Below are 26,216 nucleotides of genomic sequence, written 5' to 3' on the forward strand. Positions count from 1 at the left end.
GAAATACTCAACAAGCTTTGGATCATCATTCAATGTTATTTGTTTGAAATGGAAATTCCAAGCTCCGATCCAACAGGTTTAGTTGTAGCAAATTATAACTCACACTCTGGGAGAGTAACTTCAGCCTCACCAACACAATCACGGCCTGTCCCAGATTCTTCAACTGTTCCCTCTATCCAAGAAAATGAAATTCAACCTAAAAATCAAGTACCTTCTTCCGTCGTGTCAACACCCAAATCAAACCTTTCAGTCATGAATGCGTGCTCGAATATCAATATCGGAAATGAGTTGACAGGATCGTTTCAAAACAACAACACGAGTAGTAGTACAATTTCTCTCACCAAACCCTTGAAAAATCCATCATCCCCACAAAAACTACCCATCAACATCTCTGCATCCATTATTGAGGCTAAACAAAAGAGATCTAAAAAACCAAGAAATGTCTTGCTCAAATACAATCTAAGGTCTTCCAAAAGCAAACGAAAATATTTTATTCGAAACATTGAATTTCATCCATTGATGGCATTCATCAGTGCTGCTGTAGAGATTCAACGAGTCGTGAAAGGCTTTTTGAGTCGAAGAGGATTTTATTCAAAAAGAATTCATGAATTGAGGTTGGCAAAAAAATTAGAATTGGAAGAGCAGAGACGAGATTATGATCAAGCATTTGAAAATGCTACAAAGGCTCTCATTTCACCAAATTCTCGAAAAAACGAAGATAATCTAAGAAACTTTATGTCGACCTACATTCCCATTCTACAAGCTAAATTTCATCAAATTATAGCCATTTGGAAATATAGTAATAATGAAGCCTTGCGAAATAGATTAACACATATTGCTGCTACAGTGATTCAATCAAGATATAGGCTCTACAGACGAAGACTGTTTGAAAAAACTGGCAGCACTCAAGTGTTTTTCAGAAAGTACAAAATGTATTTCTATGACCGAAAAAGTCATGCCGCTTTTATCATTCAAAAATGGTGGAGGAATTGCATCAATAAGCAAATATTTCAATTCTACAAGCAGTTAATTGTTTTCAAAGAAAGATCTCATCCTTACGATATTTTAAAAGCCATCAACCCGTCTGAAGCTCCTCTATTGGATCCTGCCATTGGTGCTTTTATGAGATTTCGTTTGGGAGGTTCACAATTTCCTCCTGTCATTTATTACAAAATTTTCTTGAAGCAATCAGTCATTGATATCAATGCATTTGCACCTAGAAACTACGCGAGTAGAGATGTAAACAATTTATCCATTCAACCTGTATCGTTTGGAAATCATCGAGATTTACTTTCAAAGCAATGGGATTTCGAAGATTGGTATCAACGAGAGGAGCGTAATGCTTGGCGACCTGTGGCAACCACTCTTCTAGTTCATGAAGAAATGTTGTTGGATCAACAATTTCATACATGCTCCAATTTCCTATTGGACAGGGTGAAAAAAGAAGTTCGACAAGCTAAACACCGCTTCAGCACGTTAACACTTTTACCAAGCACAACCTACAAGGTGCTCCAATCAGCAAAGAGTGAACAAGAGGCCATTGACAAGCTTTTACCTTATCACTTTATGCCCTCGAAACGAAAAGAAAATCTTTTGAAAAAAAAGAGAAAAAAGAGATTGGAATGGCTCATTAAATTGAAAAAAGTGGACATGATCAAAATGCAAGCAAAAACGAACAACAATGAAGAGACCCATCATACCCTTGATGAAACTCCAATATCTGAGGACAATGATGTTCGAAGTGCTCAATCTGACCTTAGAATACTTGCTCTCACCATGAAAGAAAAAGATATGCTTGCAGAATTAGAGGAAATTGAGCTTTTTGGTGATGTGGCATACGTCGATGATGAAATGGACGATTTACTCAAGTGGTGTGATGATTTAGATTTTTACAAGTATGCAGAAGATTGGCATTCACTTGCTACGACTTTGAGCTCTGATCAACCACGAAGACATCACATGCCACAAAATACTCATATGAAGGTTGATACTCCAGAAATTGAACAATATCAACACGAAATGCTTCTCACTCAGGAGAAGCTTCAAGCCCATGATAACACACCATTCATTCGCCCTAGCACCCCAAGTTCTGAATACATGACCATTACAAGTTCAGAGTACGAAGAGATTTCTAAAACACTACAAGCCCAGCGCGATGATATCCAAAAACAAGCTGAGGAAGCATCAGCCAAGCTGCAAAAAACAATTGCTGAATCTATTGAGAACAAACAAAAGATGCTAGATCAGAGCAACAAAGAGTAAGGTTTTCTAAGGACTGTGTTTCCACCTCGCGCCTTCATTGCCAAATTGTAACTGCTAACGGTTAGTTTTTTGAAAAGGTGTGTTGGCGGGTAACAAATATTTCACACATCGCTGTGGCCGAATGCCCATTTAATTCGAAAGATTATCAAAAAACAAAACCAACACAATACATGAAGAGGCAACGCCAACACGATGGAAATCTTTCGGCTCCATCCAATGATAACGATGATGATATCATCTTTTCATCATCGCAAACTCATTCAATAAAACAAAGGATACCTCTTCTTCGAAATGAAGCAACTACTCGAACAGCGTCGGTATCATCAGAAATATTCTCTTCATCGTTGCCATCTTCCTCTTCTTCAGCTTTGAAGGATCATCCTGTTGCTGATACTTCAAAGCCTTTATTGTCAAAAACTAAATTGTTGCAAAAGAGAAATACATTGAGTCCTACAACATCGGCTTACTTGTCCAATAACAAGGAAAATCTATTTCAAAACAAGAAGAATAATTCTTCAACTCTCTCCATAACTGCTTCTTTCCATACGACTCCAAGTTCATACTCTCCTTTAGAGAAGAAGGTAAAAGTATCTCATCACTCCCGAAGTCATACTTTGGCTTGCTACACAGAGAATTTGATAAAGACCTCATGCTCTCCATTGATCTCACCCCATAGAAGAATCAAGAACAGTTTTGAAGATGAGTCTTCTTCCATCACGACACAACCATGCGACTCAACGAAGAATAATACCCTCTACAATAGTAGTATCACTCAGAACCATGAGGAGGTCCACAATGAAAAATTCCAACATGAAGAACATAACCTCGCAGCAGCCGAACCACGCTCACCATCAACCTCTTCTTCTACATTTCTAACGAATGTTTCCACCTCAACAGCACCAAAGAATGAGCATCATACGACACCAACTCGAGTGTTGGATTTTGGGAGTTGCCTCACTCATAGTCCATCTTCATTGTCGCTTGGTAATGATGATCATTCAACGCCTTACTTGAATTCATCACTGACTCATTCAGAAGCATGTGTGTCATCTCTTTCTGATCCGTTCAGTCGACCCATGATGATGATGAGAACCTCGACTCCTAATAAGAATGAAAATTTTCAACGAACATTATTTGATCATGAAGACAGTCAATCGGATACAGGTTCTGTCAGCCTCAATAACAGTACGATGGAAAGTAGATTTATTCTTACTCCACCTTCCTGTTTGAGTTCAACCAATACAAACAATGTATGGACGAGTGCATCTATGAATGAACTTTCATCTCCCAACGTGTTTGGAAGTGCAAATCGCTCCCTTAAGACATTTCATTCGAGTCTTTCCGTCTGTAGAAATTTAAAGTTTGATGAATGCATCAGTAGTAGCAATAATAGCAGTAGCAGTAGTAGTAGTAGCAATATAGGTATGACCATGGCCACTACAAGCATCAAGAATGATTGTTGGGAAGAAGATTTCGATGCACTCACACCTTCATTGGTCATCAATAAGAGAATGTCATGTACTGAACAAACACAACATACCTTACTCTCACCTTTAGTTCATCAATGTTCGATTCATTCACCAAAGAGTTGCCTTTCACGAAAATCCAAGAAGGAAAACTCCACAACTAGAAAGAAAGCTAGTTTTGTTCCAAAACCAAATCTTGTATTACCTACAAATTCAAGCTTTGAAGATGTTGATGATGATGACTCGGATTTGCCACTCATTTCTCCTCTCTTAATGAATTCCAATGATGATGTCTTTGGTATGGAAGCTTCAGAGCATGACTCGAACAGACTTCTCTCCTTTTCAGAGTCTTCGAGAAGATTAATGATTGGATTTGGAGAGGTTGAATTGGCACAATCTCAAGTTCCTGCAACCAGTTGCAGTGCCACGACACCAGTCTCTACTAATTCTCCAAGCGAATCATCAGCCACCTCCTCTTCTTCTTCTTCTTGCACTGGTAGTAGTAGCAGTCGCGCCAGTACTTGTAGCCTTGATAGTGTGCAAACACCTCAAGATGTTGATGACGTATCATCATCCACTCTCGTACCTTCATTATTTACTGCTCAAGATGAATTAATGTTGGAGATTATACCTCAACCAAAGATTACAGGCTGTCAATGTATTGATTCAAAAACTCTACTGAATGCCATGAATAATCCAACTCTTTCTGTAACAATTATTGATTGTAGATTCTCTTATGAATACAATGGTGGACATATTCAAGGTGCCATTAATATTTCAACACCACAAGAATTAATAGCTCGATATTTTGCATCGAATCAGGATCAATTGCAAGATACAACCAAACAAATTATTGTATTCCATTGTGAGTACTCTCAATGTAGAGCACCAAAAATGTACAAATTAATGCGTGAGTTCGACAGAGCTCGTCACTTTTATGATTATCCAAAACTATCATTCCCAAACATTTATGTTTTGGAAGGTGGTTATAAGGCATTCTGGGAATTGGATGACGAAAATAAGACTTTCTGTCAACCAAGACAATACGTGCCAATGGATTGTAAAGTTTTTAAAAAAGAATTCAAAGAATTGTTCAATCACGTCAAAAAAGCATGGGGACATTTCAAAGACAATAAGGGTAAATTTTTTAGTATAAACAACTTGCTAACATTTTTCTTGTATGTTTACCTTTGTACACTTGTTTGTCTCTTAACTGTTTCTTGAGAATGAGTTCATCTTGCAATTGAAGAATTTCTTGATTGATGAGCTTTTGCTCGTCCGTATTCGCTTCATGAAATACTTTTTGCAATTCACGCAAGTCTTCCAGACAGTTGTCGTATTCAATAATGTGCTTGACAGATTCATTCAATTCTTCCTTACTCATCTTCATTAATTTTACAAAATCTTCAAATTCAATACCAATACCTTTTCCTGTTTGATCGACCTCTTTGATCATCAAATCACATTCGTCCAACGTCAAGTCACATCCAATATGAGCAAATACTTTTTGAACTTCGCCTACAGTAATGATTCCATCTTTATCCTTGTCGAACAAGTTGAATGCTTCTTTCATTTCTTCAAACGAGTCGAGTTCATTGGCTTTGCTAGCCATCAGTAAGAGAAATTCCTAAATATGATTGTTTCAAAGTATGTGTTCGTATTCAGTCCTTGTACAAACTTACATCAAATTCAATTTCTCCATTTCCGTCAGCATCCACTTCCTTAATCATGTCTTTCAATTCCGTCTCTGTTGGATTTTGAAACAAACTTCTCATTATACTTCCAAGTTTTGCCAAGTTAATACTTGGTTCATTATCTTCCTCCTCCTGAGGATCGCTGTCACTGGAGATTAAATCTCCAAATTCATCATATTCATTGTCGTTATCTGTTTGTCGAGAATCTGATTTCAGCTCCGATTGTTTGATTATAAAGCTCGATTGTTTTCGATCCATGAAAGAATCCACTCTTTTGAAACTCCTAAATTTTGAATCCTCTTGCTCTTGTTTTGCAATGTCTTGATTCACAAACATATCAAATGCTTCCCTGTACTCCTCTAATTGCTTTTCCGTAAAAGTAACTTTTGCATTGTTGGAAGGAGGCAAACCTGCATTTGAAGGAATTTTTGCATCCTTCTCCTCAATCGACGATGGAGCAGGAGAAGCAGAGGGTGTTGATGTAGGGGTTGGTTGTAACATTTTTTTTAAACTGAATTTGTTTGTAAAGAGATGGAGGGAAAAAAATGCGCAAAGTCATTCCGATTTAATTTTTTTGGCTGTCCTCACGCAACAACACGCTCACCATGCCCACACAAAGAAATCCTCAATCGACGAATGAAAAACACTCATCACCCGATGGTCGCTTGAATAATTATTACGAATTTATAAAAACAGAACTTTTAAACGATGATGATAGTGAAGTGATAGAAGCGATCAACAGATTGAAAGACAGAATTTCTTTTCGGGAAAATGATATGTTGAAAATTCAAAAAGACAACATGATGATGGACAGGGCTACATTCTTGCCCAACAAAGAACAATCATCGGAAGAGTCTACTCATACTGAAGATGATATGAAAGAATATTATGAACGAGCCTTTAGAGAATATTTGGAAATGGGAGGAATGGATGAAATATCCGCCATGCTTTCAGAGTACAATATAAACAAAGAGGATAAAACCAATTCAAAACATGCCCGAAAAGAAATCAAAACTATCAAATCCAATCTATCGAAGGCTCAAAAAACATATAGAAGTCTTCAATCTATTCTTAATCATCAACTCAACTATAATGTGGCTACAAACCATAATAATTTTAGGTTGGATAAAGAAACAACTATCAGAAATGATATACGTCAGCATCCAATCCTAATGAAAGTGTTATCAAATGAGATTGAAAAATTTAAGGTGTATATCAATCGAATGAGGAGGTTACTTCACGAAAAGTATGTTTTAATTTCTTGTTAAGGAAAATTTCACTCTTTTAGAGCTGATCTCGAAAAAATGTCTCGATCTCAAAAATCTGAAACGACCTCAGTCACTAATACGGGTGCCTTCAAATTTGATAACATTCCTCCTCTATATAGAAAACAATTTTTCGAATATTTAACTAATTACGTATTGAGAGATCAGAAAAATCTTCTTTTACTTCAACAAGCGCTCAATGCTTATTATTCACAAACACATTTGCATGGTGAAAGCTCTGTTACTTCCATGAATGACATGTTTAACAATAAGAGCTTTTGGGAATACTTTATCAGCACTTATTTTATCCAAAATGAGTACTTGAAGTTGCTGTTGAGAAAGTATCAGAGAAGAGATATTCGAACAGAAAATGATATTATCTTGAGAGGTACAATGGGGAATTTGTATCATCCAGAACAAGTGATGACAAGCAGAACATTAACATCTGATACGGATGTCATTAATATCAGAAATTTAATGTATAATATCAATTTGACAAAGGAGAATAATCAAGTCAGCAAGAATCAGTCACAATCCAAGGATCAACAACCTCCAATTAGCATGGAAGCATTCAATAAGTTCGTTTCTAAATGGAAACAAGATTACTCTTCTTCAAGGTATAGAGAATTGTACAAATTGGTAGATGATATTTATTCCAAGTTGGAGACTAAATTAGATAGGTATAACACCATGTTTCATCATGACACTCTCAGATTTCTTTCAAAGAGACAGAAAATATTGAAGGAAGAAACCAATAATCGGGTTTGTACCATGCTAATCCAGCTGGTTTATCAAAATTATATTGAAGGAAAACAGGATATGACATACCTTAAACAGGCTTTAAAAGCACGTCTCCACCAAGAGCTAATTGCGAATGCTATGAACACTCTCCAGTTTTTACAGAACAATTCCTTGGAGAGATTGGTTGTCAAAATATTGAATTTCAACACGACAGCTCAGCAACCCAAGAGAAAAACAGAAGAGTTGTTTCCAGTTCCAATTGTATCTCCCTTACTAGTTAATTATTCAAACGAGAATTTAAAGATGATGATCATCAAAGAAAACAACGAGCTCCTTACTCCACAAGCTAAGCCTATACTTCAACGAAAACACCTCCGTCAATGTATTGACGAAATGTTAAGAGAACACCTCACACATTCATTGAGATTCGCAGATCCCTTTATTTTTGACATTCACAAAAACCTGCACAAACAACAGTAAAGTCCTGAGAAAAGCGTTACTAAATAATTACAATAATTTTATGACGTCAAAAGGGGAAGTAAAATGTACACCAAAAGGAAAGAATTAACATGGGCATCCTCCACCGGATGGCTTGTTGTTACCACCACTACCTCCCTGAGTATCATTGTCAATGAGTGTTTTTGTGTATTGTATTCCTGACTCCACACTGTTAGGATCCAAAACTCCGTCAACAATATTCTTATAAATTCTACTAGCAGTTTCCATAAATGCTTTAGTGACATTTTCACCAGTCTTTGCGCTGGTTTCAACATAAACGAGTCCATTTTCTTTAGCAAAACGAGAAGCCTCTTCAAAACTGACTTGTCTTTGATCTTCCAAATCCGATTTGTTTCCAATTAAAACAATAATTGTGTGTGGGTTTGTCAAATTACGAGCATCTGTTAGCCAACTGGCTAAATGATGAAAAGTGTTACGACGGGTAATGTCGTAGACCATGAGAGCACCTGCTGCGCCTCTGTGAAAGCGTAAGCACAATTCCTCTTTCATTCCAAATAAAACATACCTGTAATATGATCTCGTCACGGCTCTGAATCGTTCCTGGCCGGCTATTTAAAGTGTTAATTATCAAGCGATGATGAAGAATTGTTTAAACGATCGTTGGTGAAGAAATCGGTTCAGCAGATAATCATCCAAATCTAGGTTTCTTTAAAAAACACATACCTGTATCCCATATTTGTAATTTAATGCTTTTTCCTTCAACTTCAATAACACGGGTACCGAATTCTACACCGATAGTATGAGGACAGTCTGATTGGAATTTTTGTTCCGTAAATTGGTGCTGTTGTTGTTATGAATAAAAGAATATATAACGATACGAATTCCTACATCTCATGTCCATCAAAAAACACCTACCAAAAGGCAGCTCTTGCCTACACCCATATCACCAATAATAATATACTTGAAAATATACTCATGCGATGACATTCTTGTTGTTGGATATTTTTTAATGTATTTTTGTATCGTAAATTTTTATTTTCGTTTAAATTTAACCCTCTTTTGAATGATTGTTGCTATTCTCATCTCTTGCCACGTAGAGAAAGCCGTTTGCAAGGAGGATCATGGACAACCTACAACAACATGGTCGACCACTAGTCAAGAACAAGCACCTTGGAAAGAGAGAGTCTATTGTAAAAAGAGAAGTCGTTGTTGAAGGAGAAGTTGAAAAAAATATTCTCTTCAAGAACATTGTCGGAGTGAAGCTATATTGCCTACCGGCACTTCAGAAGCCTGATTGATAGAAAATCATCATCATTATCCAAATAGTTTTTCTCCATTCTCATCCAGCAAATTTTATAAACGGGAGGACAACATCCCACATCTAATCCTCTCAACACATAATTTTTAAGTACTCACAACATCATCACAACCATGGTGGATGTAACCGAAAGAATCAAAACAATTACCAATAATTATAAAATAACGAAAAAAGAGTACATTGAAACCTTCATGAATATATGTCGCGATTTGAAGTTTTCACCCACCTCTCATAAAGAGACTATCAAAAGCGGAAGGCTAGAGTGTGCCAAAGTCTTGAATGCTACAATCAAGAAAAACATTCTCAAAATGTTTATAGATGCAGATGGATTGTCGTTGATATCTGAATGGATTACGGATGCTTTGGATCAAATCGATGAAAAGTATGTATTATTTAATCATTTATGATTTAATTCCTAACCACGTTTTACAGCCTCATAAAGGAACTGGTCAATGCTATAAAGGACAAGTTAAACAATTGTGGTGGACTTACTGTTGCAAATGTCAAAAAATCAAAAATTGGTAAAGCTTTAAATTCAGTGACCAAGTCAACCATTATTTCTAAACCAATAAAGACCAGTGTTGATGAATTGATTCAAGACTGGAAACAAAAATTCGTGCAAGAGACATCAACGACTGACTCAAAGAAAAAATCATCAACACTTGCAGCAACAAGCACGACAAGCGCCACGTCAAGCAATGCTGAGAAGAGAAAACAAAGACCTGAAAGTGACAACACAGAAAATGCATCCACCTCAATGTCACCAACTATTGATACTTCAATACCCATGAAAAAGAAAGGTAAGTTTTTTTTACAACATTGGAATGATCTTGACCTTTTAATCAAGTTAAAACCGATGACAGATCTCCCACTACAACAACCTTAGACGAGGCTTCATCGTCTTCCACTGGAAAGAAAAAGAAAAAAGTGAGTTGGTCTTCGACTCTAGAACAAGTCCAAATGATTGAACCTAGGTCTGCCTATATAGAAGAAAATGCAGGACAAAATTCAAATGGAAGTCACAAGACTGTTCAAGAATTGATGAATGAAGAAAAATCAAGAGAAAGGACATTACTCAATCAACAAAGACAATTGAAACAATTAATTTTATCAAACATGACAAATACAGTGAATGGAGTGAGTCCTCTAAGGCCTATATTAGTAGAACACAAGTCAGACCAAATTCCAGATTTATCAAGCACAGAGGCTTCAAGAATTGCTGCAGAAGTGAAAAAATCCCAATCTAAGATGGTTATTGATTCTCCTAAATCTCCAGATACAGTGCCAAATATTGCAGAGATTTCAAATTTACTCAATGCTACCTTTGGTACTCTCAATCGTCTTAATCCAATACCAATTACCAACATTTCCACTGGACAAACGAGCTCAATGCCAACTTCCTATGTCAACAATCCTTCGACATTCCCAACAACGTCGACACCACACCACCACACCATAGTTTCTCCATCTCATCCAATTTCTCCATCTGTGGCCACCACCGTTTTTCAACAATCACCTTATTACCGGCCACAACCTTCACCACAACAGCAACCACCCTCAATGATGATGATGACAACAAACATTTCCCAACCACCTCATCCATCTCAACCATCACATCATCCATCTCGTCAACCTAATCACCACCATCATCCTCACAATCGTCAATCATCCAACAGAAGTCAACAACAATCAAAGCCAAGACCTCCTCTAAATCCTCCTCCACCTCCACAAGGTCCTGTTGAGCCAAGATCATTCAAGCCCATAAAATGTTTGTTTTACCTTAAAGGAAATTGTAAAAATGGTACCAAGTGTGGATTTTATCATGAAGGATATGACATTCCACCTCAAGAGGGCGTTGAGGAATACAACTTTGAGAAAGCCAAGTACTTCCAATCCTTGAAAAACACTACGGTTGGACCACCATCCGCACCAAACAATTCTCAGAGAAGATAATCTGGAGCTTGTTATTTCGTCTTCTACAGCATGAAACTTTGTGAATCCAAAAGGTGATTGTATCAACCATTATTATTTATTTGGCAATTACACACGGCTTATCTATTTGGGAACTAGGAACATTTATGAACGTGGCTTGTCTCTTTTATGAGCCAAACAGACATTCCTCTATCATTACTTTTGGGGTTCATTCTATCGCCATCACACGTTTCACACAGAGATACCAAAACTCCAATCGAGTAATATTGTTTCCAAAATAGCATCCATCTCTGAGAACATGGACAAGACACTGACAGAAAAACAATAAACCTTTTCAGTGACAAAAACAGCCCAACACGACACGTGAGCACATGGATGCATCTTGCGTCACAGCACGGATTTTTCACACAGATTCTGCTTAACGTTGTATGAAGATCGAATCGCGGCAGCTCTCGACACAATCTATTTTAGACCTTCAAAAAAAAACCTTTAATTCACACTCGAATCAGATTCTGCATTCTGCTTCAAGTTGTTGTTAACAACCATCTATTTGTGTGTATTATTAATAATTTGATTATTAATTTCACACATTCAAACACTTCTTTCGTGAACAACCGTTACTTCGTTGTGTGTGAATTTTTTAAAGCTCCTCTCAAGTTCATCTGTTCCTTGTTTCTGAGAACACGATTCACGTCATTGTATTTTTCACACACACTCATTCAAAAGAGTGAAGAAATCAAGTCTTGCTCCAAGTCATTACAAAGTAGTCGTAGTAGTAGTTTTCAACGGTGACCTTCATTAATATTCTTCTTCAATATCTTGCTGCTGTTATTATTAACCATGAGAAAGTTACTCCTCGATAAGGTTCGTGAAGACTTTTCACAACGACCTTCCACATCCTTTAACATTACCTCTGTTCCACAACCACCTCCAATGATGTTGCATCAACACCCTCCTTCTACATTCCCATCCATCATGAATTCGTCGTATCCATCTGGCCAGAGCAATCAAGATTCATTGTCTCAACCAACACTCGTCTCCTCTGTTCCAACACACTCTGAGGACGACATCTCAAATACCAAAAAGAGAAAGTCCATGAATGAAGCTCATTCCAATGGTTCTACTTTAGCTAACACGAACAACAATACCTCTTCGTATGCCGTTCAAACCAGAAAACGAGCAAAAAGCCATGAAGTGATTTCAAATACCTCTGGAGTCTCTCACTCTTCATCGGATGTCAGAGTGGAACAGCATCAAACTGTTTGTTGCATTGAGGGTTGTGCCAGAGATGTTTCCAACCGATTAAGATTCTCATTGAGATGTCCCACAGAATTCAAACGAGAGTTCATAGCATCAGATTGGAACAATGTGTGCAATTATTGCTATTTCCATGATTTGTATCAATGGAAAAAGTTGAACATGCCTACTACCAATGCTTCCACAGGAGGAGAGAATAAGAAGCAGCAGCAGCATGGAGTCACTGCACGAAAACGATCGAGTTCGAGTGTGAGTTCATCGACGAAATCTTCATCGACGTCGAGCTCGACACCCTCTAACTCACCTCCCATGATTTCCATTCAGCAACATGCACAACAACAGCAACCCACCCTCTCTCATCCAACAACAACAACCCATCCTTCATTGTATCCTAACAATCACTCTGTGTCAGATCACTCCAATACGAACAATACTCAATTACCTTCCATGAACAGTACTTCATCTTCACCTGTCTATCCCATGAAAAAGACCATTGCTAAGAAACCACTCAAAATTGATACTAGTTTCACGACCAGTACGAGTACGCAATTGTGTCCTCCTTCTCACATGTTATTAAGGGCATCTCAAACTCAAATGAATATTCAACCACAACCTCCTCAACAACAAAACATGTTGGTGGATCCTTCGCCAGTGCATCGTGAAGATGTAAATACGTTGATTAAGTTCTTACAAATTGCCTCAACGAATAGCATGTAAGAACAATTTGGTACGAAAACAACAACAACAACACTCCAATTTTGATCTCAGGAAGAACACAATGTAATCTAACAAAACACAATTTCACAAAATTTAAACCACAAAATAAACAAGCACAATACATGGATATTAAAACAAGCGCGTGAGTATTCAATGACTTTTGCAGTGGTGCCTTGCTGATCAAGGGAAATTGTTTACCAAAGAAAAAAATGCTCAAAAAAGTCATTGAACCTTCCCGAAGCACTGTTGATTGTCTCTCCGATGACGAGCAGCATATGAATGATGAACAAGACAATGATGACAATATTACCATCTCAAATAGGATGGATACATTATTGCCTTCACCATCAACGACTCGACAAACTTTTACCACACGACTGAAAAATGAAAATACGACCATTCATGTCATTGGTGTTTGTTATTTCATAGTATTACAAGGAAGGATAAAGATTATGGGAAGAATGATAGAATCGAGTCATCAATCCTATTTCTTGAATGCTTCATGTCAATTTGGAATGATTCCAATTGAAAATTGTGGTAAAGAACAAGCAACTATTGAATTTTACATTCCCGATTCCATAGCATCTGATGATCAGATGAAATTTGATCAATTTGTAAGATGCTTTTTCATTCACAGAAATATGCAAATCTTCAATAATCAAAAATTGGACAAATCCAAACGCAAGTTAAAATCTCTTTACATATTTTCAGCAAATGATGAAAGTGTTCCTTCACATCCATTGAAATTTTCTTTTGCAGATAATTTTATCAAACGAGTCACGAATAGAGCTACTACATCTAAAAACAATCGAAAATATTTAATAGTGGGTCATGGTCTATCAGGAAAATCAGTATTTAGTACCTATCTCATGAATGTATTATTGAATGATCATCCAAAAGTAGCATTTTTAGATTTAAACATTAATGTTCCTTCACATGGTGTGAGAGGTACCATGTCTCTATCGATTCACACAAGTTCAACATTTGGACCATTATATAATTCACAAAATTTTGAAGAGAATGAATTAATTGATTGGTGTTATCATGGACATGCATCTACGGATATTCAAATGGAAACATATATTCACCAATCAATGAACTTGTATCAACTCTATAAGAAGAAATTTAAAGACATTCCATTAGTAGTGAATACTCACAGTTTACTTCCATCCAGTGGATATCAAATTGTGTTGGAACTTGCTCGATTATTTTCACCCATTGATATTGTTATATTGAGTAATTTTAAAAATCCATCCTATAGTCCTTCTCCATCTGGTCCATTACATCATGATGCCTTGAATAATCGATTAACATTTATTCAATATAATCATCATTATACCAACGAGAACAGTACAATGCAAAGTATGCTACAGAAAATCAATTCAATGGAGCAAATACGCCCATCTTTGATTTGAGAAATTTAGAAACACTGTTTATTCTCAATTCAAAACAAGCCTATAGAAATCACTACTTTTCTAAAATTAATATGCAACACTTTTGGTACTTTTCAAGATATTACTCCACACAGGAATTTCTTCATCGATTCAACCCATTTTTGAATACGATTTTAGAAGGTAACAACACGTTGGCAACCAACTCAACGACTATGAACTACTCCCAAAGTATATATCAATTTTTCTCTGAACTTACTCCTTGTCGAAAAATCAAATGGAATTCTCTAATCATTACGTTATTGAATATGGATCCGAGTGAACTCTCTCAAGGTCTCTATCATCTCAATGCTTCATTTGTAGGAATTTACAAGTTCATGACAACACATCAGAACAAACAAAAGAATTCCTTCTATTCTACTCTATCTCAACACCATACCAAGTCTGATTATCCTCTCATGACACTCAAGACAAGCACTGAACTTGACACTCAATTCATCGGAATTGGTTTTGTGAAGAAGATTTGTCCCTATGAGAAGGTGATTTATTTGTGTGCTCCCTTGAAAGAAGATGAAGAGATTCATCATTTAACAGTGGGTACCTGTGTGTTTGATTTCAATCCTGAGGAAAGTAATATTGGAAACAAGAATCATTGTACATCCATATCTTCTTCCTTGTCGCCATCTACTTTTGGTCTTTCTAATAGCTCTATGATGGCAACACATCATCAACCTTACTTTCAATACAAATCCATGACCATTGATAAGGGAGAAATATTACTGAACGCTCATCGAGTAAAACTCGAACAACAAATGCAACAACATTATTCTTCAAACAAACAATAGAAAATATGTATACCCATAAGTATTAGATGAGCAGCAGTAAGATCAGCTTCAAGATCGTACGCGCTGGAGTATTATTATTGGAAGTGCATTTATTTGAGGGAAAGAAGGTGATGCGCGGTGATGGATATTTGGAAATGAGAAAGAACAAGCCATTAGAAAGTCATTTCTACTACTTGATGGTGGTATCACTCGCATATTTGAATATTTCATCACGAGTCGATTGAGAGAGCTTTTGAATCACCTAACAACAAGGCTCATCCGATGAAATGGGAAATCTACGATTCACGATGCAAACAACCAACAATCGTAACTGTAAAAAAAATTGTGCCAATGTCTACCTCGGAGAAGTCACCTTATTTTGCCTATTCCTTTAAAAATCGAGGAGGAAGAGATGCCCTCTCAATACATTACTACTTGCATAGATCAAGACTTGAAAATTCGAAATCAGTGATAGATAATAAAACGCCACGAACGATGGTGGTCCGGCCAAAGAAAAGAAGTAAGTATTCATTTCAAATGAATGACCATTGTGCTGAATGATTCAACCCGAGACAAGATCAACATCTCAACGGTGATATGACGGAATCAAGAGCTGATAGCTCCTACAACTTTACTTCTCCCTCTCTTTCAGGTTTTCTAAATTCGCCTCGGAGCGCAGCAAACTCTCCGTCATCACCTTCCAAGAGTCGGTAAGTATCCTTTGATTCTTGAATGTTGCATTTTTGATCTTGGAGTTCATGTTAGTGCTTCGTCAAGTAGATCCAGAGGCCCTCGCTCTCAATCAGCTCTGTCTCATCAATCTCTAAGGCAGAGATGTATGACATCCATGTCGGAAGAACTTAGAAATCCATCACCACTTAGTTTTTCAGAAATACAAGAAATAGAGGAATTAAGCACTCACATATCGCATCAACTGGAACAACAAAATGCATCAGAGAGAAGAGCTCAATTCGATCAATACGTTATTAATACACCTAGAGAGAGGTTTTTGGAAGACAAAAACGATCTGGAAATATACAACCGATTTGCTGCAATGGTGAGCAAATTTTCTAACTCGGAGGTTGAGGAAATTCTTGAAGGAGTGAGGAAACATGTACATGACTATAAATTACTAAGAGAATTTGGTGGCGATTCTTATGAACATTATTGAAATGTGTAAATATAAATCATGCATGAAACTTATTGTTTATTGAAAATAAGGGCTCTTTTATCTTCTGATACCGAGAAGATGTAGTCACTACTCTGTGTAAAATCGGAAATGACGTCAGCATGTCCTTGGTACATTTTCACGACTTTTCCAACACGAACGTCCCAACTAAAGATATTTCCTTGTATGTCACCCGAGTAGAGAATATAAGGCCGTGAAGCATCAAATTGAATATGTGTAACACCAACGGGAGCGGCACTGGTATCAAAGTTGAGATCTGTTGAAACAGTAGTTGTAGAAGATCCACCAACATTAGAATCGGTTGAAGTCAATTCAGTATGTTCTTGGAGAGGATAATTTTTCAAAACTTGTCGAGCTGTAGAGGATTGTGTGTCCCATAACACAATTTGGCCATCCATGCCAGCACTCACCAGCAAGTGTTGTTGCTCTGGATGGAACAGAACATCCTCAACAGAATTAGTATGAGCATGCTTATTTCTCAAGTAACTCAATACTCGTTGCTGTTCCAATTGACATAATGCAACAGATCCGTCCAAGGAACCACATAAAAAGATAGCCGTATTGTTTTGGTTGCATTTCAAAACAGTGATTGGTTCCTCACAGAATGACTTGATATTCTTTTCATGAGCAGAGTATGTGACCACGCATTCTGCAGTTTTTGGATTCCAAACCTTAACTGTTGCATCTTCAGAAGCAGTGACAATAAGTTTACCATCTGCTGAAAAACATCCAGAAGTCACACTGTCAGAGTGTCCCGAAAATACGTTCAAACAAAGTTCTTTCTGAGTATTCCACATCCAAGTGGTTGAATCTGCTGATCCTCCAATAACAATGTTTCCCTTTGGATGCCAGTCAATCCACTCAATGCTCTCTGCTGGTCCCTCCAATGATGAAATTAAATCACCACTCTGAGCATTCCATATTTTCACAGTTCCATCCATACCGCCAGTAGCAATTAAACTCTTATCGAAATTGAATTTTGATTGTAAAACAGTATCTGTATGTCCAGAGAGTCTCTTAATAGGTGTAGTAGTGAGTGTTTGAGTATTAAACTTCCATAAATAAGCACTATCATCTCCACTTGATGTGACACACAAAAATTCATTCAATCCATTCTCAACCACACTAATGGAATAAATAGCGTCTGTATGTTCATTAAACGAGCTTGTTGAATAATCGGGAACATTTCTTAAAGGTCTGTTTTTAGATTCCTCTTCATCATCATCCATCCATTCATCTTCTTCCTCATCATCACTCGGAGGCTTATCATTTTCATCATATTCTCCGGCTACATGATCAATATCTTCTTCATTAATGAAAGCTTCTTCCTCTTCTTCTGTTTCATAATCTTCATCTCGATCATCATCCATGGGATGTGTTATGGAAGCTTCTTTTTGTTCCGAAGGGTGTTGTTGTTGAGACATTTTTTCGAACGGTGCTCAACAACACTTAACAGTCTTCAAAAAACAAATTGAAAACATGCGCAAGCGGAAATCCAAGTTTTTCCATCCTCTCATAAATTGTGGATGAAGAAGGACGCAAAACTGTTGAAAACAAGGATAAAAGACTCAATTCTAGAATGTAATTTTATGCTCGATCCTTTTATTTATACAACTTCTCATCGTCTGTCTTTTGTATGAATTCTTAAAAAAATGTTGCAATCATCACCGAAAGGCTCATCTTCACTCTCCGATAATGATAATTCATCGGATTTGAAGAGCACAATGAATGATATTTCTTCTCAAACAAATGAAAATTCGGATTATTCTATCCTTCCAATGGATGTTATTGTAGACATTCTCTCCTTTCTCATTCTCTCCAAACAATCCATCAATGAATATTGCAATTTTCTTCAAAGTGTCCATAACAAGAATCATCATTCAATTTTTAATTTATTCTTTGGTTACAAACATTGGGATATACACAAAACACATGTCGTGTTTTTATATAGAAATTTCATTGTGAAAGGAGATTTAACACCCTATGAATCACGTAACCCGAGTGAAAAAGTTGAACAGGATGGGTTTATCATGAATTACATTTTTAAACATGCTCACACATTGACAGTGGATTACTGTCCAATGACTGATACCTACTGTCAATCATTAAGAAAGAATAAGAGAATTGAGAGATTTACATTTATTGGAAATAGAAAACATTACCATTCAGGTCTATGTTCAGCATTAAGAGAATGTGAGAGCTTGAAAAAGCTGAAATTAGATTCAGTGTACGATTGGGAGTTTACCAAGTTGTTTGAACTTGCTTCATTGACCTATTTGAAATTGAATACTGGAATGATGCTGCGAGATTTTCCACCTCAGAAATATAACTTTGATTTTATTGTGGACATTGAAGAAAATCAAGGTTCAATTAAGAAAATTCTCAAAAATGAATTCTCAGAATCTCGATTGAAACATTTATCATTGATTTCAAGTGAAGGATTTACAGATGAATATTCTGTTTCCAACTTGATGAAACTGCCTGCATTGGAAATTTTGTTCTTAGAAAATCAGAAAATAACCAAACAATCCATGCGCACTGTTGGACAAAGTAATTTACGAGAAATTTGTTTCGAGAGATGTTTAAATTTTTCAGATAGTGGCATGGAACAGTTAATGAAAGTGAAACTACCAAATTTAACCAAGCTAAAACTCTCTGGTTGTGGCTTTAACACAAGTAACTTAAAAAAGGTATTCGAGCCATCTAATGGCGAAATTCTAAATCAATTAACTTATATAGAACTAAGTAAGAATCAAAATATGAAGGATACTGCATTTTCCAAGCTCGGCTCATTCAAGTTTGAGAATCTTGATACTGTTGATTTGAATCATTGTGTGAGCTTGTCTAGCATTGGAATATTGACGTTTATGAGATCATTCTCTGAGTGTATTAGAACCTTAAAGTTAAGAGAATGTAATTTGGATGAAACTGCTCTTGTGACTATTTTGAAGTCATGCTCCAAATTACAAAGATTGGATCTTGAAATGAATAATATTTCATGCACAAATATTGAGATATGTGAGATTACAGACTTGTCTAATTTACATTACTTGAGAATTGAGAAGAACAATCTCACAGACATTGAATGGTTAATTGCCCTTCCTCTGTCCAATTTGCAACTGCCACGTAAAATATCTAATTATGGAACGATGCAACTTGACAGACAAATTCCTTGATGGAATTGAAGATGTGAGCACGAATCGGTTGCAAGGACTACGACTAACTGGTAATGACCTTTCAGATGAGGCAGTCGAGAAAATTATGAAATATCATTCACAATTGAAAAAATTCTTTATTAGCGACAACAAGAGAATTACCTCCAAGACTTTACAAACAATGATTAACTACCAAAATGCCATCAAATTAGATTTATTTTGGTACGAGAAGTGTCCATTAATATCCAATGATGAAAAAAAACTCTTTTTGGATCAAACAAACATTCCATTGGTTCGCGGTGGCTTCAACATGGCTGGTAGTGCCCCTTCATCAGAGGCTGCATATATCGACGAATAAACCATCCATTTAGAATTGTATTTGTTTATATTCACAATTTCAATATTGTTAAGCATTTCATGCTTACATGCTGTCACAGGTGGCGACAATCTCAATATCTGCAAATTTCTCATTTTCTTTCAATCTAGATTTCATCAAAAGCTCCGCAGCTGTAAATAAACATCGTTCAAATATAAAGTAGGAGCAATCTGATGTGGCAACAACTTCCTTAATGTTGATACTTGTAGAGATTCCTTCCAAATTAAGAACTTCATTCAATTCGCTTCCATTAATTGTGTAAACCCTCTTCTTATTGACAACTAAATAATAGAAACAATATCCACAATAGAGTTGCACATTATCCATTCCGTATTTTTCAATAAATGCAGCCACATTGATATTACTTCGTTTCGTGTATGGAGCCAAATCACATTCACTCAAAATTGTTGATCTCTCTTCCAATGTATAAGTGGTTTCATACATGTGTGAGGGTGTAATGGAATGAATATTTTCCATGAGTATATGGAATGGTCTTTCTTTGGTTGCAAAATAGACTCGTCCATTTTCACACAATGCCACGAGACCCTTATCAGCATGTTTAAACTTTTTGATGACCTCTCGTTTGAATACTTCACATCCAGGTACTAAATAATTGGTTGGATTTGAATTTGCATTCATTTCACCACAAGCATAGATTTTCCAATTGTCGACCACTAAGCTTGATGAGAAGGTCGTTGCACTCACGGTAGTGACTTTGGATTTATCTCTCTGTAAAAAATCCATTCGAATGGATCTCTGAAAATTGGGCTCCATCTTGACATCAAAGGTTTGATCAAAGAATGAATGACCAGCAGCAAAGATCTTATTCTGGTCACACACGACAATGGAGTGGAACCAACCTGCAGCGACACCATCAATGGTTGTCACACTTTCAGGGAGTGTAATCTCTCTCAGTCTTGGAATGTTCTCTTCGTCTTGAGGAAATCCTAGTTGTGAGTAGTTATTAAATCCCATTCCATATAACTTGTTGCAATGTGTGGCCATGAGTAAGTGGCTACGACCTGTAGCTACAAATTTAATATCTTTGAGCACACGAGAATTGATTTCTAATTGTTCTTCTTCGGTGTGTGATGCACTTTCTTGTTTATGAAGCTCCAATATTGGACCCAATGGATATGATTCAATATCATCCTTACTCATTATACCTCTACCCAATTGACCTTTATCATCGATGTATATATGGTAAAATATGTCACACAATGATGATCATTAAACTCATCGTACTTACCTTTATCATTCTGACCCATGGAGAACATGTGTGTAAAGTCAAGAGAATCTGAGAGGGAACTTGAAAAACTCTTATCATGAACACTTGCGAGACGAATTTCACTGACCGATTTGTTGGTCAATTTGTGCGGATGAGGTCGATGACCACTTGCACCTTGGTGCTGTCTTTGTGATTGTCTATTACCCATTGCTTAGGAGGTTGAGAGTGGTTTGCTGTTGTTGACGTGAGTCGAAGTGCGGTTTAGTTTGTGTAAACAATTACTTCTAGTTGTTTTTTAAGAATGTGTTAAAGGCTTTTCACACACGATCCTGTCACTCAACTGCCATACTGTAGCCAATAAGGTCATCTATCTCTGGATGCAAACTCATATGTTGTTAACAAGCTGGCGGTAATATAACCGACTTTTTATGCTGGTTCGAGAGAGATGCAATGAGTGTTGTGGCTATGACCGACGTTGATAGCATAGGTGTGTTGATGTGACGATTATAAGGCTTGAGAGGTTAAGGTACTACACTGCAAATGTTGCAGTTTCATGAACATAGTCTTTTCTACCAATCATCATTCTCAATCTTATACAATAATAAAAAGAGAAAATGAATTCCAGATCAAATCGTTATCAAGAACGTTTAAATGACCATCTGGAAAGAATGCGTGAACACAGAAGGCTAGTGCTCCTTGACCTTTGAATTGTTTAACAGTTCTCTACAAGGATTCGAACACTCACTGTTGTCATTGATTCTGCGACACTTGTTGATGTGAGTGTGACATCTGTTGAAAGTAATGCTTTGGAACTTTTCAATCTCACATGTTTTTCAACCTTAATTCTGTAATTAACTTTTTACCATTTGTAACCACAGCAATAAACCCGAATACCACATTGAACTCGGAGTGGAATTTGTGACCACACATTAAACCTTTGAACTCTGAGTGTAAATTTGTTCAAACAGATCAAAAAAAATGCCTCGTGAGATTATGTAAGTGTTGGCGGGCTGGTGCAATCATGTGATTATACAAACCCTTGTTGGTGATTAAATACAACATTTACAACTTTCTAATGACACATCGTATCATGATCGATATACTTCAAGTACATTACAAGTGGGACAATGTGGTAATCAAATCGGAGGTAGAATGTGGGATTTGATTTTGAGGGAACACGCTTCACATTTTCAAAGTAAGAAAAATCAGAGCCCCGATTTGTTGTATGATGACCCACTTTCTACATTTTTCAAATGGGACTATGATGGAAAAGCAAAATCAAATAGTGGTGGGCATTTGCCTGATATTAGGGCGAGAGCTGTACTTGTGGATATGGAGGAAGGAGTGTTGCAGAGTTTGTTAAAATCGGAAATTGGAGGCCTATTTAATAAGGACCAACAATTTATCAGTGACGTGAGTGGAGCAGGAAATAATTGGGCTCATGGGCACGAAGTATATGGTCCACAGTATCACGACGAAGTGTTGGATAAGGTAAGAAGGGAAGCAGAGGACTGCGACTCTTTACAGAGCTTCTTCATATTACATTCTCTAGGAGGAGGTACAGGATCTGGTTTGGGATCTTATATTGTCAAAGTGTTGCATGATGAATTTCCAGAAATTTACACATTCACAACATGTGTTTTTCCATCAAAAGATGACGATGTTATCACATCTCCCTATAACTCAATTTTGTCGTTGAATGAATTAACACAACACTCAGACTGCGTTCTTCCTCTTGAAAATCAAGCATTATACGACATGTGCCAGCTTGTAAACTCTTTAGAGAAGAAGAAGGATGTGTAAGATCTATATCTGGTGAGGACTCAAAGCCATTCGATCAAATGAATGATATTGCTGCAAGTCTTCTCGCAAATCTTACAAGCTCCATGAGATTTGAGGGTTCGTTGAATGTTGACCTTAACGAAATCACCACTAATCTTGTTCCGTATCCAAAACTGAAGTTTCTACTTAGCAGTTTGTCTCCATTTGTTGTTCCTAAAGATATACATTTACCTCCAAGAAGAATGGATCAAATGTTCAAAGATGTACTCTCAAGAGATTATCAATTGTTAAAATGTGATCCAATCCACAACAAATATTTGTCGTGTGGATTGATTTTAAGAGGACAACAAGCAAACATCTCAGATATCAATAGAAATATTGCAAAAATGAAATCTGGAATGGATATGATATATTGGAATCAAGAAGGGTTCAAAGTTGGTCTTTGTCATGTTGCTCCTCACAATCAACCATATTCATTGCTTTGTCTTGCCAATAACTGCTGTATTGGTGCTGTGTTTGATGAGATGGAAGCACGATGCAAGAAATTGTTTAGAAAAAACTTCTACCTTCATCACTACACCCAATATATGGAAAAATCAGCTATTCGTGAAGCTCTAGAGAATGCCAGAAGCTTGGTAGAAGAATATTCAACCCTTCAAAACAAGACAGAAGAAGAGGTTCAAATTCCCCGATTCATTCCAGAATTTTAGAGAACCTCTTCTTGTGCCTACTACCGCCTGTGTGATTTTTTCCTCTTGGCTAATTTTCTTAATGGCGCTATCTTGCATGGCATCTTCGTCGAATGATATATTGTTAGAATAGAGGTCTCTTCTATCAATGTATGCATTAGAGCCATCCTCATGCTCATCAAAATTTTGAAAGAAAAAAGAATATAGGATACTAAGAAGATTCATGGACGATAGCCTATTTGCAGGACTCTTTCCCTTATTTTGGAATTCTCTTTTGGGAGAGTCTATCTTATCCATGTAGGGAGAATTTCTGCCACGAATGACTATCTCCTTCTTTGGACGTGCTATGAAGATGAAAAATAAAATCAAAATGCTTGCCCAACCTCCATAAACTAAAAATTCTTTCCTAAGGCTTCGTAATTGTTGAGCTTGTTCTTCTCTGATCTTGGCAATTTTTGAGTCTATTACAGTACTAAACTCTTCAATTTTTGTTTTCAGTTTGGTATCAATTTCATGTCTCTGTGACATGTGAGTTAAAGAAAAATCATAATAAAATGTACAACGTACCAGCTCTGAAACAATGGCCTCTCTTTGCTTTTGAGTTAACGAGACAAAGCTGTTTGCTATTGTTTTGTGGTCTTCTCCATTCTTTTCAAGAACTTGTTGAATGTATTGAACTGTTTTTAAATATCGATTCTCCAGACTTTTAATCTGATTTCTTAAAAACACTTCATTTTCTCCATGAACCTTAACTATTTTGAGGGTGAATAAAGTGGTAGATTCTTAATTATAATACTTACTTGCATTGAACAATGATTTGAGAATATTTTCCTTTTCGTTAATAATTTGTGAAAGAGTGTCTTCAGGCGCTTCGTCATCTCCATCATCAATATCATCATCGTCATCATCCGTTATCGTTTTTGGGTAAGTAGCAGATTCAGTGGTAGAAAAATTAACAGATTGAGAGACATTTTGTATGGTTTCAGGAGAGTTGTTGCGAAGCAGAGAGGGGCATGACACATTTGCCCATATAACTCTCAAGGGAGCAAGACAAATTGGTTGAAGCTCATGTTTTCTGGATAAAATCAGAGAACTGGTATTATCAATGGGTCGCATGTAAGGAGACGAATAATTTTTAAGGAAAATCGTACTGTTGATATAGTGCTGTTTTGTCATGACACTCATTGTAGGAATGTCTGGCACAACTAGGAATTTCTTGGTTGGACTCTCTGTAAGCAAACAAACTCTCAATTTCTCCAATCTATGTTTGATTTGGGAGGCCCAAAAATTGGTTTTCGATTTGTTTGTGATTCCCATTTTTGAATAATCGATCGATTGTTTCAAAAAATCTGAAATATCGTCATGTAAAAGCTTTCCAAATTGCTCCTCCAAATTTTCAGTTTCACTTGCTGTTTTGTTTTCTTGTTGGAAATTTGTAAGGTTCGCTTGAATATCATTAACACCAGTCGTAATAGTTTCTGCAATAATTTTGGCAGTTGCCATATTGTCAGATGTGTGGTGGTCATGTTTAGTTTCAAGTTTTGGAGTACTATCCTCTTCCATTTGTGGAGTAGCTGCATCAATCGAACTTGGCTCATGAGATTTTCTACTGGATGATTTTTGAAGAGACTTTTTCAAATCTTCCAATAATGTCGACCCATGCACGCGTAATAAGCTCAACGTACAATAATATTCAGCCTCTCCATAGTGTGTCAAAAATTCTAACTTGATGTACCTTGTGATTGATGGCTTTTTAAAGATAAACGATTGCACTTTTCTTCCGTTTGAAGCTTGAAAAGATCCAACAAGTTCCCAACATTTTTGTCCCTTGCATGGATACTTTACGGATCCATAGACTTTAAAATGCTTAAACGAGCACGAATAATATTCAAAATTTGCAAGAGCAATGCTTTTCATCAAAATTTCTTCTGATAACTCCACAATGATCCACTTTTGAGGTGCTGTTCGAGGAATTAGGCAATATTTGTCGGAGTCTTCGTTCAGAATTCTAGAAACTTTCTAAATTATAATAAGCCTTAAAGAGGAGAATTATTTAATATTCTTACCTTTGCCTCAGGATTAGAAGCCAAAATCTTTGCTCCTGATTCCTCAGCAGCAAAATTAAATCCCACATTCAATTTTTCGGATGTAGTACTCTCATCGGAAGCCCGAACAAAATTGTAAAAGTTATCTTTCTGTATTGATGATGAGTTATAGTACACAGTTGAATATGATCTTCCCATAAAGCTCCAATTGTTATGATATACACAATAATGATACACAATAATTGTACAGTAAGAAATGCACCACAACATCTCCGTGTTGTATGTTGTTTACTGTGTTTTGTTCGGAAGTTGGTTTCAGTCCGATGAGTATGTTTCTCATCATTCCGATAGTACGGGCGAGAAGTTGAGACGAGCTGGTTACATTTATGTGTTGAAACTTTGAGCCCGAGCATTTTTATTTTCAAA

The 26,216-nt window shown here is 36.6% G+C and overlaps 14 protein-coding genes across 14 annotated transcripts; 9 read left to right on the top strand and 5 right to left on the bottom strand.

Annotated features, from left to right (window-relative positions):
* Window positions 1-48: 48 nt before the first annotated feature.
* C9374_003404 (uncharacterized protein) lies at window positions 49-2,262 on the top strand (the record flags this gene model as incomplete). The annotated part of the gene is made up of 1 exon (XM_044692929.1): window positions 49-2,262. The coding sequence occupies one exon, from the start codon at window positions 49-51 to the stop codon at window positions 2,260-2,262; it is 2,214 nt and encodes a 737-aa protein (XP_044549582.1).
* Window positions 2,263-2,432: 170 nt separating this feature from the next.
* On the top strand, window positions 2,433-4,792 carry C9374_003405 (uncharacterized protein; the record flags this gene model as incomplete). Its single annotated transcript, XM_044692930.1, has 2 exons — window positions 2,433-4,593; window positions 4,752-4,792. 2 exons carry the CDS (start codon window positions 2,433-2,435, stop codon window positions 4,790-4,792), a joined length of 2,202 nt encoding a protein of 733 aa, XP_044549583.1.
* Window positions 4,793-4,875: 83 nt separating this feature from the next.
* On the bottom strand, window positions 4,876-5,923 carry C9374_003406 (uncharacterized protein; the record flags this gene model as incomplete). Its single annotated transcript, XM_044692931.1, has 2 exons — window positions 4,876-5,355; window positions 5,411-5,923. 2 exons carry the CDS (start codon window positions 5,921-5,923, stop codon window positions 4,876-4,878), a joined length of 993 nt encoding a protein of 330 aa, XP_044549584.1.
* A 104-nt stretch (window positions 5,924-6,027) lies between these two features.
* Window positions 6,028-7,908, top strand: C9374_003407 (uncharacterized protein; the record flags this gene model as incomplete). The annotated part of the gene is made up of 2 exons (XM_044692932.1): window positions 6,028-6,668; window positions 6,711-7,908. 2 exons carry the CDS (start codon window positions 6,028-6,030, stop codon window positions 7,906-7,908), a joined length of 1,839 nt encoding a protein of 612 aa, XP_044549585.1.
* An 84-nt stretch (window positions 7,909-7,992) lies between these two features.
* On the bottom strand, window positions 7,993-8,874 carry C9374_003408 (uncharacterized protein; the record flags this gene model as incomplete). The annotated part of the gene is made up of 4 exons (XM_044692933.1): window positions 7,993-8,404; window positions 8,453-8,495; window positions 8,611-8,728; window positions 8,803-8,874. The coding sequence occupies 4 exons, from the start codon at window positions 8,872-8,874 to the stop codon at window positions 7,993-7,995; spliced, it is 645 nt and encodes a 214-aa protein (XP_044549586.1).
* Window positions 8,875-9,318: 444 nt separating this feature from the next.
* Window positions 9,319-11,158, top strand: C9374_003409 (uncharacterized protein; the record flags this gene model as incomplete). The annotated part of the gene is made up of 3 exons (XM_044692934.1): window positions 9,319-9,587; window positions 9,638-10,005; window positions 10,053-11,158. 3 exons carry the CDS (start codon window positions 9,319-9,321, stop codon window positions 11,156-11,158), a joined length of 1,743 nt encoding a protein of 580 aa, XP_044549587.1.
* Window positions 11,159-11,977: 819 nt separating this feature from the next.
* C9374_003410 (uncharacterized protein) lies at window positions 11,978-13,111 on the top strand (the record flags this gene model as incomplete). Its single annotated transcript, XM_044692936.1, has 1 exon — window positions 11,978-13,111. The coding sequence occupies one exon, from the start codon at window positions 11,978-11,980 to the stop codon at window positions 13,109-13,111; it is 1,134 nt and encodes a 377-aa protein (XP_044549588.1).
* Window positions 13,112-13,320: 209 nt separating this feature from the next.
* On the top strand, window positions 13,321-15,347 carry C9374_003411 (uncharacterized protein; the record flags this gene model as incomplete). Its single annotated transcript, XM_044692937.1, has 2 exons — window positions 13,321-14,473; window positions 14,536-15,347. The coding sequence occupies 2 exons, from the start codon at window positions 13,321-13,323 to the stop codon at window positions 15,345-15,347; spliced, it is 1,965 nt and encodes a 654-aa protein (XP_044549589.1).
* A 330-nt stretch (window positions 15,348-15,677) lies between these two features.
* C9374_003412 (uncharacterized protein) lies at window positions 15,678-16,497 on the top strand (the record flags this gene model as incomplete). The annotated part of the gene is made up of 3 exons (XM_044692938.1): window positions 15,678-15,846; window positions 15,904-16,036; window positions 16,092-16,497. 3 exons carry the CDS (start codon window positions 15,678-15,680, stop codon window positions 16,495-16,497), a joined length of 708 nt encoding a protein of 235 aa, XP_044549590.1.
* Window positions 16,498-16,526: 29 nt separating this feature from the next.
* C9374_003413 (uncharacterized protein) lies at window positions 16,527-17,939 on the bottom strand (the record flags this gene model as incomplete). Its single annotated transcript, XM_044692939.1, has 1 exon — window positions 16,527-17,939. One exon carries the CDS (start codon window positions 17,937-17,939, stop codon window positions 16,527-16,529), a length of 1,413 nt encoding a protein of 470 aa, XP_044549591.1.
* Window positions 17,940-18,167: 228 nt separating this feature from the next.
* Window positions 18,168-19,691, top strand: C9374_003414 (uncharacterized protein; the record flags this gene model as incomplete). The annotated part of the gene is made up of 1 exon (XM_044692940.1): window positions 18,168-19,691. One exon carries the CDS (start codon window positions 18,168-18,170, stop codon window positions 19,689-19,691), a length of 1,524 nt encoding a protein of 507 aa, XP_044549592.1.
* A 400-nt stretch (window positions 19,692-20,091) lies between these two features.
* Window positions 20,092-21,482, bottom strand: C9374_003415 (uncharacterized protein; the record flags this gene model as incomplete). The annotated part of the gene is made up of 2 exons (XM_044692941.1): window positions 20,092-21,227; window positions 21,296-21,482. The coding sequence occupies 2 exons, from the start codon at window positions 21,480-21,482 to the stop codon at window positions 20,092-20,094; spliced, it is 1,323 nt and encodes a 440-aa protein (XP_044549593.1).
* A 770-nt stretch (window positions 21,483-22,252) lies between these two features.
* Window positions 22,253-23,077, top strand: C9374_003416 (uncharacterized protein; the record flags this gene model as incomplete). Its single annotated transcript, XM_044692942.1, has 2 exons — window positions 22,253-22,269; window positions 22,384-23,077. 2 exons carry the CDS (start codon window positions 22,253-22,255, stop codon window positions 23,075-23,077), a joined length of 711 nt encoding a protein of 236 aa, XP_044549594.1.
* A 626-nt stretch (window positions 23,078-23,703) lies between these two features.
* On the bottom strand, window positions 23,704-26,060 carry C9374_003417 (uncharacterized protein; the record flags this gene model as incomplete). The annotated part of the gene is made up of 4 exons (XM_044692943.1): window positions 23,704-24,264; window positions 24,313-24,497; window positions 24,546-25,764; window positions 25,812-26,060. 4 exons carry the CDS (start codon window positions 26,058-26,060, stop codon window positions 23,704-23,706), a joined length of 2,214 nt encoding a protein of 737 aa, XP_044549595.1.
* Window positions 26,061-26,216: the final 156 nt, after the last annotated feature.

This window comes from Naegleria lovaniensis (genome assembly GCF_003324165.1).
Source record: "Naegleria lovaniensis strain ATCC 30569 chromosome Unknown tig019, whole genome shotgun sequence".
NCBI classification, from domain to species: Eukaryota; Heterolobosea; class Eutetramitea; order Acrasida; family Naegleriidae; genus Naegleria; species Naegleria lovaniensis.